The sequence below is a fragment of the Schistocerca cancellata genome, chromosome 2 (genome assembly GCF_023864275.1).
Source record: "Schistocerca cancellata isolate TAMUIC-IGC-003103 chromosome 2, iqSchCanc2.1, whole genome shotgun sequence".
NCBI classification, from domain to species: domain Eukaryota; kingdom Metazoa; phylum Arthropoda; class Insecta; order Orthoptera; family Acrididae; genus Schistocerca; species Schistocerca cancellata.
The window spans coordinates 346,347,733-346,362,093 of NC_064627.1; the positions used below are offsets into that span (position 1 = coordinate 346,347,733).

The 14,361-nt window shown below is 40.1% G+C and overlaps 1 protein-coding gene across 2 annotated transcripts in view; it reads left to right on the forward strand.

Moving 5' to 3' along the window:
- LOC126161738 (rap1 GTPase-activating protein 1) overlaps positions 1-14,361 on the forward strand; it is a 413,873-nt gene that overhangs the window by 391,327 nt on the left and 8,185 nt on the right. Inside the window, exons 3-8 of one of the 2 annotated variants that reach the window (XM_049917775.1) lie at positions 7,639-7,821; positions 7,945-8,183; positions 8,286-8,437; positions 10,175-10,301; positions 12,018-12,183; positions 13,271-13,546. In XM_049917775.1, the coding sequence (XP_049773732.1) occupies positions 7,639-7,821; positions 7,945-8,183; positions 8,286-8,437; positions 10,175-10,301; positions 12,018-12,183; positions 13,271-13,546 (1,143 nt within the window). The remainder of the gene's footprint in view (positions 1-7,638; positions 7,822-7,944; positions 8,184-8,285; positions 8,438-10,174; positions 10,302-12,017; positions 12,184-13,270; positions 13,547-14,361) is intronic. The other variant, XM_049917776.1, reaches the window with a different exon arrangement.

Consider the following 14,361-nt stretch of genomic DNA (forward strand, 5'->3'; position numbering starts at 1 on the left):
CATGGATGTGTGTGATGTCCTTAGGTTAGTTAGGGGACTGATGACCTCAGATGCTAAGTCCCATAGTGCTCAGAGCCATTTGAACCATTTTTAAGCAGCTCTTCATGTTAATATTAGTTGTCTCTCTTTATTCCTGCATTCACTATGCAAAAACTTAAAATTCACGTATTAAAAAAAAAAAAACCACTGATTACTGCGAGTTATAGCTGATACTTGGTTGGGGATAATAAACAGTGTACTTGCATCAAGGATGACCCACAAATTCCACATTAATGGTTTAGGAAAAGTCAGTTCAGAACCAAATTTCGATTACCTTCTTCACTCCACTACCTGACATCAGCTTTAGCCATCTACTGCTCACATTGACAGTTATTTCAGCGCATAATGTGACCAAAATGCCTCATCATTATCATATCCGTAAACGGAGACAATACTTCACTGCCCGCGTCCTCTTGAGAATTCTGGTTTTCTTAATGCATACTTGCTCGAAATCTTTGTCGGTGGATTCTCTTTGGATAAGCTTGAAGTATCGACCCCATACAGTAATAATGCTCAACAATTTTTCGTTGGGATATTATGGTGTCGAGGTTACCGTCAGACTTCTTACTCTGTTGAAATTTGCCTTCGCTGCTGCACTAAGGGCCCTCAGTTATGTTTTAATACGAAACACAGCACAGACGGTAAACCCTAGGTGTACGAGAGGTGGAACAGATGTAAAGTGTAAAGGAGGTTACTTGGAAAATAATAAAATTAATGCACAGAGTTACCTTATGCGAAGCGTGCAGGATTAAAATGTTTAATTACGTCTGAATGCAGTCCTTTATAATAATAATTGTTGTTAGAGTGAGAGAAAAAAGGTCGAGAGCTTCCAACCCACACGCGAATGAGCGTGACCAGCCGACGGAGAAGCGTACTCATACTTGTGGAACAACATGCGATGGGCTGACTGCTGCAACACGAACGTAACTGACCACGGTCGAGAACAAACGTCCATATTGTACGGTGTATTATCACCGTGGGAAGACACCGAGTGAGGGGGTGCAGTGGTTAGCACACTGGACCTGCCTGTGGAAAGGACTACGATTCAAATCTGCGTCCGACCATCATGATGTCGTGATTTCCCTAAAACGCTGTAGGCAAATGGGCGAGGCCAATTTCCTTCCCCATCCGTGAACCAGTCCAAGCTTTTGCTCCGTCTATAATGACCTCGATGTCGGCGAGTCGTTAAACCACTCCTTCCTTTCGCGACAAGACATCCACAAACCCCATTATTTGCTGATGAGTCTTCCGGGCTGTATTGCCGAGGTCGAAGAAACTTTACGGTTCCTGACGTTTTGTCCAGAGCTGCGCTGGACATCTTCGGAGTTACTCCTGATGACGCTCAAGTCTTGCCGACTTGCCGTCGTTTCCCATGGCGTGATCTATCACCATAGACGTTTGTTGCAAAGATTTGGCAACAAATGGTGCAAATGGCTCTGAGCACTATGGGACTCAACTGCTGTGGTCATAAGTCCCCTAGAACTTAGAACTACTTAAACCTAACTAACCTAAGGACATCACACACATCCATGCCCGAGGCAGGATTCGAACCTGCGACCGTAGCGGTCGTGCGGTTCCAGACTGTAGCGCCTTTAACCGCTCGGCCACTCCGGCCGGCATTTGGCAACACTGTACAACCAAACAATAGCAAATGATCGTACTATTTAATTTTTCCACGACATACATATGCTTATATAAAAAGAATCGATTGTTGGTACTATCTTACCAACTGAAATCAGTTTATGTTAGCAGTGCAGGGTCTATATAATGATGTAACCGAGTGTGAAAGTGTTAACGGAAGATGATGTGTTCGTTATTATGTTCTGTTTGCGAAAAAATTTCTCCCGAAAAATGTACGTAAATACGCTAATGAAATAATTTTTACGTACAACTCAGTTAAGGTACACACTAAAATAAATGTATGTTTCTGTATAGGGCTACATTACGGTACATAACCTCACTAACACACTCAGGAAGTAATACTCATCATACTTCGGTTTTTTTTTTCAGTCATCAGTCTTCTAACTGGTTTGATGCGGCCCGCCACGAATTCCTCTCCTGTGCCAACCGCTTCATCTCAGAGGAATTATTTGTTGGAAGTGTCCCAAGCTCTGTTGTCCTCTATTTTTATCCTCTACGGCTCCTTCTAGTTCAAATGGCTCTGAGCACTATGGGACTCAACTTCTGAGGTCACCAGTCCCCTAGAACTTAGAACTACTTAAACCTAACTAACCTAAGGACATCACACACATCCATGCCCGAGGCAGGATTCGAACCTGCGACCGTAGCGGTCGCGCTCCTTCTAGTACCACGGAAGTTATTCCCTGATGTCGTAACAGATGATCTTTTATCCTGTCCCTTCTCCTTCTCAGTGTTTTTCACATATTCCTTTCCTCTCCGATTCTGTGCAGTACCTCGTAATTCCTTACACTATCAGTTCACTTAATTTTCGACATCTTTCTGTATCACTACATATCACATGCTTCGCTTCTCTTCTGTTCTACTTTTCCCGCAGTCCATGTTTCACTACCATGCAATGCTGTGCTCCAAACGTACATTCTAAGAAATGGCTTCCTCAAATTAAGCCCTATATTTGATACTAATAGACTCTTCTGGGCTAGGAATGCCCTTTTTACCATTGATAGTCTGCTTATGATGTATTCCTTGCTCCGTCCGTCGTTGGTTATTTTGCTGCCTAGGTAGCAGAATTTTTTAACTTTATCTACTTCGTGATCACCAATCCTGATGTTACGATTCTCGCTGTTCTCATTTTTTTCGTATTTCTTGGATTTATTCTCACTCCATATTCTGTACTCGTTAAACTGTTTATTCCAGTCAACGGCCGGCCGCGGTGGTCTAGCGGTTCTGGCGCTGCAGTCCGGAACCGCGGGACTGCTACGGTCGCAGGTTCGAATCCTGCCTCGGGCATGGGTGTGTGTGATGTCCTTAGGTTAGTTAGGTTTAAGTAGTTCTAAGTTCTAGGGGACTTATGACCTAAGATGTTGAGTCCCATAGTGCTCAGAGCCAACCAGTCAACAGATTCTGTAATTCTTCTTGAGTTTCACTGAGTATAGCAATGTCATCAGCTAATCTTATCATTGATATCCCATCACCTTGAATTTTACTTCCACTCTTGAACCTTTTTTTTTTTGTTTTCGTCGCCGGCTGGAGTGGCCGATCGGTTCTAGGCGCTACAGTCTGGAACCGCGCGACCGCTACGGTCGCAGATTCGAATTCTGCCTCAGGCATGGATGTGTGTGATGTCCTTAGGTTAGTTAGGTTTAAGTAGTTCTAAGTTCTAGGGGACTGATGACCTCAGAAGTTAAGTGTCATAGTGCTCAGAACCATTTGAACAATTTTTTTTCCGTCATTGCTTCTTCGATGTATAAATTGAACAGTGGGGACGAAAGACTACATCCTTGTGTTACACCTTTTTCAATCGGAGCATTCCTTTCTTGGTTAGATTAATGTTACGTATACGTAACATTAAAGTGTCGTGCTAATAAATATTAGTGAAAAGTGACTGAAGCAATGAAAATTATTATAAATTTAAAATAAAGTCGTAAATCTCAGAGTTCCATAAACGCGGATAAAAAAAAAATCACTTGTAGACTGAATGTTTTAATCTTGATCAACACCCGGCTCAATGAATTCTCATACGCAATACGCCAGCCTATTAGCAACGAAGCCTTGTAATGCTAATGACTATGTATGATTTGGAGACTGGAACCCCCAGACAAGTGATGAAGAGGAAGGACGCAGTTGAACTGTGAGTTATCAGCGGTCTCTTCACATCTGTGCTAGCACTGCTGCAAGCTCCATGCACAGTTCTACGTGTACCTAGAGCAGCTCCGTACGGTTCACCGGCTTGGTGGCGGGCGCTTTGTGCGCCGGCGAATAGTCGCTAATGACCGAAACGGTGCCGGAAGCTGCGGGCGTGGGCGGGTGCGTGCCCGTGCTGAATCGCTCGTTACCTCGCGATTGTGGCGCGTCTCCGCCGGAAGCGGGTTTCCGCGCCGCGCGCAATTCCCCGGACCGACCGTGTGTTTACAGCACCTGCCGCGTATCCTAGGCAACCAGTCGTTAGCTCTGGGCAGGTGGTGGGGGGTCGCCGCTGCGTGTCGCATTCCACAGGCATACGGCTCAATCGGCCGCGCCTCATTCCTCGGTATTCATGCAAGTATCAAAGGCTTCGAGTCCTACCAACCTTTCCTGCGCGGTATTTGCTCCGCTCCAAGTGCGGTACCGGAGCAGTTACATGGACCAAAGGCTAGACTCCTCGTCCGCTGATCACCATATAAAATTCCCTAATTAGTGTGTGCAAGGGCGTATCGTGGATTTAAGATGGGGGTGGGGGGGGGTGGAGGGGGAGCTGTAACTGCTGCTAATTTATAGACTAATTTTTCTGCCTCAGTTACTTTTACTAGCATCTGCTAGCGCAAGCTCTTAAGTATTCGAGTGCGCATTAATAACGTAAAGTTCGGCAGTTTTTGGAAAAAAAAAGAAACCCGAAGTATTCCGCTATAACTGGAACGAATATTTCAGTTTAAAACATACTATTATGCATGTGACTCGTGTTTTATCACTCACACGGAACCATTGAACACGGAAATGGTTTGGTGGGTTATTAGAATCTGAAGGAAAATATTCGTTTGATCGCGAAATAGGGGAGGGAGGGGGGAGATGGAGGGAGAATACCAAGGATGTGATACGCGAATTGGGGTGCCAATCTTAATTAAAAACAAGTCGCATTTCGTTGCGGCAGGATCTTCTCACGAAATTTCAATCACCTGTTTTCTCCTCGATGTGCGAAAATATTTTGTTGGCGGCCACCAACACAGGAAGAAATGATCATAGTAATAGACGAAGATAAATCAGAGCTCACACGGAAAGTTTCAAGTGTTCGTTTTCCCTGCGTGCTGTTCGAGAGTGGGACGGTAGAGAAATAGCTTGAAGGTGGTTCTAAGAACCTTGGCACTTATTAGTGAATTTCGGAGTAATCATGTCGATTTAGAGTGTACTGGCATTTTAACTCTGAAAATGAGAACCGTTGTCAGCAAAGAAGAGTATAGGCATGGCAGAAACAGTAAAAAATCATTCCGAATTATTTCCGGAAAGTGAACTGAAACCAATATTAACTAAAAGAGAGCTGTATTTAGTAATACAACTCACTTTTAGTTAATACTGTAAATAAATTGTCAGTTTACGTCGAGTAACCTCGTAAGTAATGCAGTGAGCTTTCAAGTGCATATCACATGATAACATTTCTTAAGAGCGTGAAGATGAAGCCGTAGTTACGTCGAAATCAACTGTAAATAAATTAAAGCAATAAACACAGCTCACTGGAAGTAAGGTAGAAAGACAAGTAGCCTTTATTCACTAAACGTCTTAATTGTTTCTTGTGAACGAGGAAACGGTTTTGAGTTTTCACGACAAATGGTTCTGGGTACACTTGCAACTTTCTTCAGAGTAATACCGAATTGATACTTCTGTCTGGCGCGGCAGAACGCGAAAGGTGGTTTCGGGTGGGCAGGAGAGGCTATTATCCCGTGTCCTTGCTGGGTGCTTCCTCGATTGTAGGTCATTTCGGAATGCGCGCCAACTAGAAGATGCCGTCGATTTCTTGGTACTTCATTATATCCTAAACATATCTGGAATTTGAATGTAACAGTGTGGTGCAATCTAATGTAGGTTATTGGGCGATATGTTTTGTGCGTTTTGGAAGCAGGGTTTGGCGAGAACTCTCATTTAAATCCACTTTCATATGGGCTATAAAAACACGTGTTAGCACCCCCTGCCCATCTCTGAATTAGTTCGACATCTGTTGTACAAATTTATACATCTATATTTTCAACAGTATTCTAGAAGTTGCAGTAGCGTCTTATATGCCATTTCCTTTGCATTTCATTTTCACATAACATTTCCAGCTAATTCAGGTCTTCTTCCATTCGCCTTCCGTATTATTGATTTCCCGTGATGGCCCCATTTCATACTCCTTCTTACAACCCCTAAATACACTCCAGGACACAAAACGTCGCATCACGAAGGAACAATTCGAATGGGACGGAAACGATAGATGTGATGTACATGATCAGACAAACAAATGATTACAGTTCCAAAACAATTGTAGGATTTATTTAACAGTGAGAGCTTCAGCAACTAAGTCAGTAATGCTTTGGTCCACCTATAGTCCATAAGTAAGTAGTTATTCGGCTTGGTGTTGGTTGACAGAAATGTTTGATGTCCTCCTGAGGGATATTGAGCCAAATACTGTCCAATTGGCGCGTTATATCGTCTAAATACCGAGCTGATTAGAGACCCCTGCCCATAATGCTCCATACGTTTTCAATTGGGGAAAGATCCAGTGAGGTTGCTGGCCATGTTAAAGTTTGGGAAACACGAAGACGAGCAGTAGGAAGTCTCGCCCAAAACAGGTGGGCATTGCCTTGCCGAAATGCAAACCCAGGATGTCTTGCCATGAAGGGCAACAAAACGGGGCGTAGAACATCGTTGACGTACCACTGTGCTATAAGAGTGCTGTGGGTGACAATCGGAGGAGTCCTGCTATGAAGTGAAACAGCATCCCAGATCATCAATGCTGGTTTTTGGGCTGTATGGTGGCCAACTGTCAGGTTGGTATCTCACAACTGTCCAGGTCATCTTCAGACACATCTTGTTGGTCATTGGGGCTCAGTTCCAAACAGGAGTAATCACTGAAGCCAGTTCTACCCTGGTCAATGAGATTCAATGCTGAAGGTGCCCGGCACGAATGCAGATGGTTTGTTGGTGTATAGAGGTCAGTGGTAGTTGGAACAAGGGGCGCCGAGAGCTCAGCTCCCTTACTGTGAGCAGCCTGCTAATGGTCCTCGTGGTCACTGAAGCACCAGTTCACATTGGGTTGATGATAATGATGACTCCAGGGCTCTGAGTGCCTCTGATTATTGCTCAGTCCTCACATTCCATTGAGTCTCTAGATTGACTGCTTCCATCGTTATGCTGTGTTCGGCAGTGATTCAGCCATTCATCCCAACGTGATCAAATAGTGGCAATACTACTCAGATGTTGAGCGATTCACCGATTGCTCTAACCAGCTTCTTTGAGTCCAACTACACATACACTCTCAAATGCTGATGTGTGTATATTGTTCAATATCTATGACGCATAGTTACTGTCCAACTGATTACATGGACTGAAATTCACGGAGATTTTATGCTCTGGTATCTACATGTCCTCTGTTTGCTATCCTTGCCAGCTGTAAAGTGAAATTCTGCACACATTCACTTCTTAGAGTGTGCTTAAACAATGTATAGTGTCGACTGAAATGATCCCTGATCGTGGAGGACCTGTCACTATGGTCACACCATCATGCTAATGGAATTAAGAATAATACAAATCATGCTTGAAACCATATTTATTGCAAGAAAAATTCTTTTTATTATTAATTTCTTCTGATTAATTAACCAGTTGTTAAATAATATGTGTGCAAACAAAATTCATATTGTCATACAACAGTGAAACAGAGAGCACAACTTGTCATTTACTTCTGTATTGGAAACTATACAAACATACACTAAATAGCTGTCATCTTACTGTTTGTAGGAGCACGTGAACCTAGTGGCCTCAGATGATGAACTTGGCCCAGTGTGTTTGTCGGTGAAGACGGAGAATGTCGCCAACCAGGAGCACACCCGTATCCTGTTGCGCCTGCGCACTGGCACAATGCACGAGCTGGTTCCTTCCTCGTGCCTGGGGCCTGTACCATCACCAGCCAAAATGGCAAAGGTAAGGCCCAGTTCCTTTTTAAAGATCTGTTAGTGAATTAGAGTGACCATTTTACAAACTATCCACAAATTTTTTGTTTAAATTCTGAGTCCACTACACTAACTCTTGATAACTGCCTTACAGCTTCTTAATGACCAACTCACAGTGGATAAGTTTACACCAGTGCTGTACCCAAGAGCATCAAAGCTGATTGCTGAATATGATGAACATGTCTTAGTGTCTACTTTCAAATTTGGAGTCCTCTACCAGAGATTTGGACAGACAACAGAAGAGGAGCTGTTTGGGAACATGAATTCAAGCCCTGCTCTTGATGAGTTCTTGCAACTCATTGGACAAAGGATTCCTCTGAAAGATCACAAGGGGTAAGCTTTTCTCCTTCTGCGATTGAGTTACTGACATCTCTGAAAATTTTGAAATCCCCAATCAAACATTGGTGATGATTAATTTTCCTTTTCTCTTCCTAGGTATCGTGGAGGCCTGGATACGCAGTTTGGTCACACAGGAGAAGAAGCTATTTATGAAGTATTTAAAGACAGAGAAATCATTTTCCATGTTTCTACAATGTTACCATACACGGAAACTGATCCACAACAGCTACAAAGAAAGAGGCACATTGGTGAGTCCACTTCTCTATTACTATTGGCTGCTTTATTGGTCCCATGTCTAATGTCTTTATTCTAATGCAAGATTGGAGTTATGGAAGAATTCAGAACAAAAGTAAAGTTATTAGGACAGGACATATAATTGAATTAGTCTGCAAGTAATGTTGTACTGTATGCCTGCCAAATGCTAAACAGGTATCCTGTCATTCTAATCTGTCCTTAAATACAACACTGATTTAAGAATCATCATTATCATGGTAGCTGTTGAACACTGATATATCAAATATGTTTCAACAATACATGGGTAAATAACACACACAGTAAATAAGATTATTGCCTGTTGGCACTAGGAGACTTAAATGCCTGGGTAAGCTACAAGCTCTTACGAACCGCATGCAGTGGAATGCTGAAGCTTTCCAGTATTTACATTGCCTGTCAAGTGTGACCATGCAAAACAATACAGTTGCTAAGGCACTGGATCCACATTCAGGAGAACTGGACCTTAAATCATCATACAGCCACCATGCTCTAGCTTTCCCACAGTTTACCTTAATTGTTTCAGAATAACGCCAAAGAAAGACCTATCAATAGACTCTAGTCCAGTCCTTTCTTCCATCCTCCTCCAGCTGAATTGGTACTTCATCTCGTATGATATTTATGTCAAAAAGATGTTAAATTTGAACTTTCCACACATTTTCTTAGCAGACTAACAACAATAACGCATTTCTATTTACTTCTTCAATATATAAACAGTATATTAAAAGAAAACCTTAAAAAAGTTGGATTTTCAAGCCACAGGCATGCATTATTGTTTTTCAAGATAAGCCACTGTGATGGGTTGAAAGGCTCAGATGTGGGGCAAGTGAACATAAACAAATTCACTAAAAGCAGGTGTCATTTTCCACTTATGCTGCATTAATTTTATTTGTTCACAACTAGTTGCAGCCTTCAGTGCCATTCTCAAGTGATTTTGTGGTTTTGTACAAAATATAATATATTACCTCCACAAAAGGAAATGCAACAATATGAATGTAAACATACTTGAAATACGTTTACCTGCAAAAGAAAACTATTTCTTATGTACTGAAATGACAGTGTCTATAAATTAGTGTTTTCTGTTTGTATTGGTTCACAAATGCTGTCTTGTTGGTTTGATAGCTTGTCATTTATGAAGTTATTATATTGACTAAAGAGTAAAGCTAAGCACCAAATAAATATTACAATATGAATTTCAGGAAAAATTAAATATATAATTTTTTTTATTGTGTAGTTGATTTCTGACTGGCCATTAGCAGCATAGACTGATGTTAATGGGGGAATTTTTTTTCTGAAGATATGTTTGCCCATTAAGAAATTATCTGGTTGACTTTTTGAATCACTGAAAATGTTGATTTTTTTCTAAGATAATCATTTGCTTCCCTTTTTTGTTATGGTACCCTGTATAAAGGAAATAATGCATTGTGTAAATCTACTACAAAATTACTTCAGCGTTTTAATTATGTGACCAAACAGTTTAACTGAATATGTTCCTGAATGCATAATGGTAATACAAGCTAAAACTGTCACAATTTATTGAGAGATCTTACGCCACTTGGATAATGAATATTTGAAATTGGTAATCAGCCTCAAGAACTAATATTATATTACATTTACTAAATGCAACACTATTATAAATGCTTAATGTAAATGCAGCTGGAATAGATATTTAAATGTAAATGGAGTAAAATGCAGCATTGTTTTCTTTGTTTCAGGTAATGACATAGTTGCAATAGTATTCCAGGAGTCCAATACACCATTTTCTCCAGATATGATTGCTTCACATTTCCTACATGCATATATTGTTGTGCAGGTATTGGATCCCAACAGCCCAAATACAAGGTGAGGCCATTTAAAGATTTTTATTTCATTATATGTTGCTGTAAATGTGTTTCATCAAATAAGTTCTGTTAAAACAACTGAACATTTCCTTTTGAAAGATCGTCCTTTACACGTATGAGGTGTGAGCAAAAAATAAGTTTTTTTTTAAATATTTTTTTGTGCTTTAAAATTTGATTTTCAATTTTTTCTTATTTTGTTGGTACATATTTTCCTAATGTATGACTGCATTTTCAGCTGTTTTGAATATTTCTTTAATTGTTGACAGTGTTGTGTTTTTGAGTGCTCAGCAAATTTTTGCTTGTGAAAAAGATGGATCAAATAATTTGCATTAAATTTTGCTTAAAATACGGAATAACGTTCAGCACTGCAATCAAAATGTTGAGTGTGGTTTTTGGCGAATCTTTTATGAGTAAGACAAGAATTTACGATGGCCTTAAAAAAAAGAAAAACCACAAAGAGGGTCGAGAAGATGTAGAAGACAACAACTGCCCTAGCACATCAATTACTGATGTACTGATGACAATGTGGAAGAAGTAAAGAAACGTGGTTCTGGGAAATAGTTACATCACCATCAGAGAGGTTGTTGATGCTGTTGGCATATCCTTTGGCTCATGCCAAGCATATAGGTGTGAAATATGTAGTAGCAAAGTTTATTTTGAAATTGTTGAGTTTTGACCAAAAATGACAATTCATAGACATCACTTAGGAATTGCTGAATGAGATCGACAATGATCCAGAGCTTCTACAGATTGTAACAGGTGACAAAACATGATGTCAAAACCAAGGCCCAATTGTACCAGTGTGAACTGCCTAAAGAGCCAAGGGTGGAAAAGATGACAATTTGATCACATATGAAGGTTCTTCTCATTGTTTTCTTCAATTACAGTGTGATAGTGTATCATGAGTTCCTGCCTTATGGTTATACAGTCAATAAGAAAAACTACCTGGAAGTTATGTGCTATTTGCATGAAGCAATGTGAAGAAAACAACTAGAACTGCGGCAAAATCACTCATGGAAATTGCATAATCATAATGCTCCCTTTCACATCTCAGTGCTTGTTCATGATTTTTTGGTAAAAAACAAAACTGTTACATTGTCTCAGACACCTTATTTGCCAGACATGGCCCCCTGCGAATTCCTTCTAATCCTGAGACTGAAGGGAACCATGAAAGGACGTTGCTTTTCCAGCATTGATAAAATAAAAACTGAACTGCTGAAGGAGATGAACAACATAATGAAAATTGAGTCTCATAAGTGTTTCCAAGATTGGAAAAAGTGGTGGCACAAGTGTGTTATATGTGATTGGGATATCTTTGAAAGTGAAAAAGTTGATGTTGATGAATAAATAAAGATTCTTTGAGAAGAACAGAAATTCCTATTAATTTTTGATCACAACTCGTACACAGAATGTTTTTAGATACCTACTGGCTTGAGGCTCTATTTCTTAGCATATAGAATTTTTCTAATGTTTTTATGATCTCTTTGATGAGTGTTTGATCACTGTGTTCCTATACCCACAATTGTTGATTGCAGCCCCCCCCCCCCCTGCCCAAAAACAAAAAAAAAACAAAAAAACAAGAAATAAATAAATTACCAAAGGGGTGCGAGACAATAGACAATCTGAATAAATTCAGTTATCAATTGCTTAGTTCACAGTATGAAAACATTACCTTAATCTATGATAAAATACTTTACTCAGTCACATTTCTTTGCAGGTACAAAGTTAGTGTCACAGCCAGAGATGATGTACCCTTCTTTGGACCAACTTTACCAAGCCCAGCTGTTTTTAAGAAGGGACCAGAATTCAAGGAATTTCTCCTTACTAAGCTGATAAATGCAGAGAATGCTTGCTACAAGGCAGAAAAATTTGCTAAACTTGAGGTGAGAACAATTTTTAAGAAAAGCCCAAATTTCCATTGTACATTGTACACACACAGGTGTTGTACTTCACAAAGTATTAAATCTTTCAGATTTTAGCATTATGGTATTGAATGCAGTCTGACTAAGAATAAGAGTTTTTATTGATGCATTATGTGGAGGTAAAGGAGGAACAATACTGCCAAAAATAAATAACTGGGAGTTGCAGTGTCCATCATTTACTGCACCTGCAAGGGTGCTACTTGCTGGAACAATGACTGACATAACTGAGGATGCTCAGTGTTCTTTACAATCTAGATTCAGTTGAGATTACACCTGTATCATTTTTTGTTTACTTCTTAACTGTGGCATTAGAAATGACATTGAAGGCTTATAATGTAATTAGGGGGATGCAGAATGAGTTGCCACCCACTGCAGGCTTTGGTAAGGCACTGGAGATTAATGAATCTATTGCGGAATGGCTTCCTAAGATAGTGCTGGCTGAGAATTGAATATTGTATTTTTCGTAATATGAGACAAGGAACTACACTGACAATTGGCATTGTACTACACAATCATCCATAAAGGAAAAGACACCAAAAATAGGATGTGAATGAAACTTTCATTAGAAATTTTTCTAATTAGCAAGTGGTGATACATCACGCACACACAGACAGCCACTCAACTGGTTTCAGAATCAAAGGGTTCTCTATCTGTCAAGAGAAAGGGGGGGGGGGGGTGTCATAGGTGGACATTAAGGAGAGAATAAATGGGTTTTGGCTTTCTCTGTTTAATTTAATTTTTGTTTCTTCACCAAATTCCTCTCTTCTGCCAGGAAAAGCAGGTGTTTCATGTGCTTATCTGTGTGTGTTTGACTCTCTTGCCTGTTGGTGAGCAGAATTGTTGCCCCATCTACATGTGGACAATGTGTGACTAAGGAAATTAAAAAAGATAAAAGGTAAAGACAATTAATGTAACTTTAAAAAATCATTTAGCAAAAGTAATTTTTTTAAGAGGAATATTGTACTTCCCCCAACATGTAAAATTTTTTTTGAAACCACAAATTTCTTTTAACATTTAGATCAAAAGTAACAAGTATTGTCTTTTGCAGCTGCGAACCCGATCTTCACTACTGCAGGCACTGACAGACAAGCTGCGTGAAAAGACACGAGAGTTCCTCGGAGCAGAAGAGTCACCGACATCAGCACCCGACACCCCAAAGTCTGATGGTGGTGGAGCAGGCAGCCGTTTCATCGACACTGTGCGCAAGGCGTTGATCGCCAGGGTGCGTAGCCAGAGTGTCGATAATAACCTGATCACGGCCGGGTACAAGAAGCAGACAGTGTCGCAACCACCACCCTCGATACCCGAGACGGCCACACCTTTGGTGAGCCAAAGAGCACTATGGTGACGGAACAGGCTTGGCTGCACTAACCCTCATACTGTAACCCTAAATATAGACATCCTCATCTCAAATTACTAATGTGGTCTAGTAAATGTAACAAAACTAAGTAACAAGCATGTTTTTTTTTCTTTCAAAATAATCCTTTTTTTGTGTCAAGAAATTTAAATCTTCAGGAGTGCCTTTGTATTTTTCTAATAAAGAGAGAAAATAAAATGCAGTTTTGTAATAAATATTCTGCAGTTTAAATAATACCTAAAATCTTTTGTTTTTGCATGACCTACTGACAAGCCCTTATAGGTAGAAACAGATCCTAATGTATTTGTTTATAATACTAACAACATAAATGAAGCATGTTGAATAACTTCTGCAACCTTGGAAGAACTTAACTTAAAACTAAACTTGATTAATTTAAATTTGATTAATCAATAAACTGTTGCACCACCATAATAATCACAGATATGAAAGTCATATAGAATCAACAATAATCACCATAATTGAGACCCTTTATATTTTGGGTATCAAAAAGACGCAAAGTTTCTCATTAATTTGGTGCACCTCAAAGAGCCTGAAATGACAGTTGTAGCAAACATTTTGTTACAATACAGGAAATTCAGATATGCTACATGAGATATATGGATCATTAGGGAGTCTTTTCCTCCTCCCCCCCCCCCCCCAAAAAAAAAATCTTATGGTGTCACCAGTCTAAAGGTCACAGGTCACATTCCTTACTACATGTGCAAGTTGTAACTATGTGGCTTCCTGTACATGAATAATGTCAGATTGAATAACATGTTTAG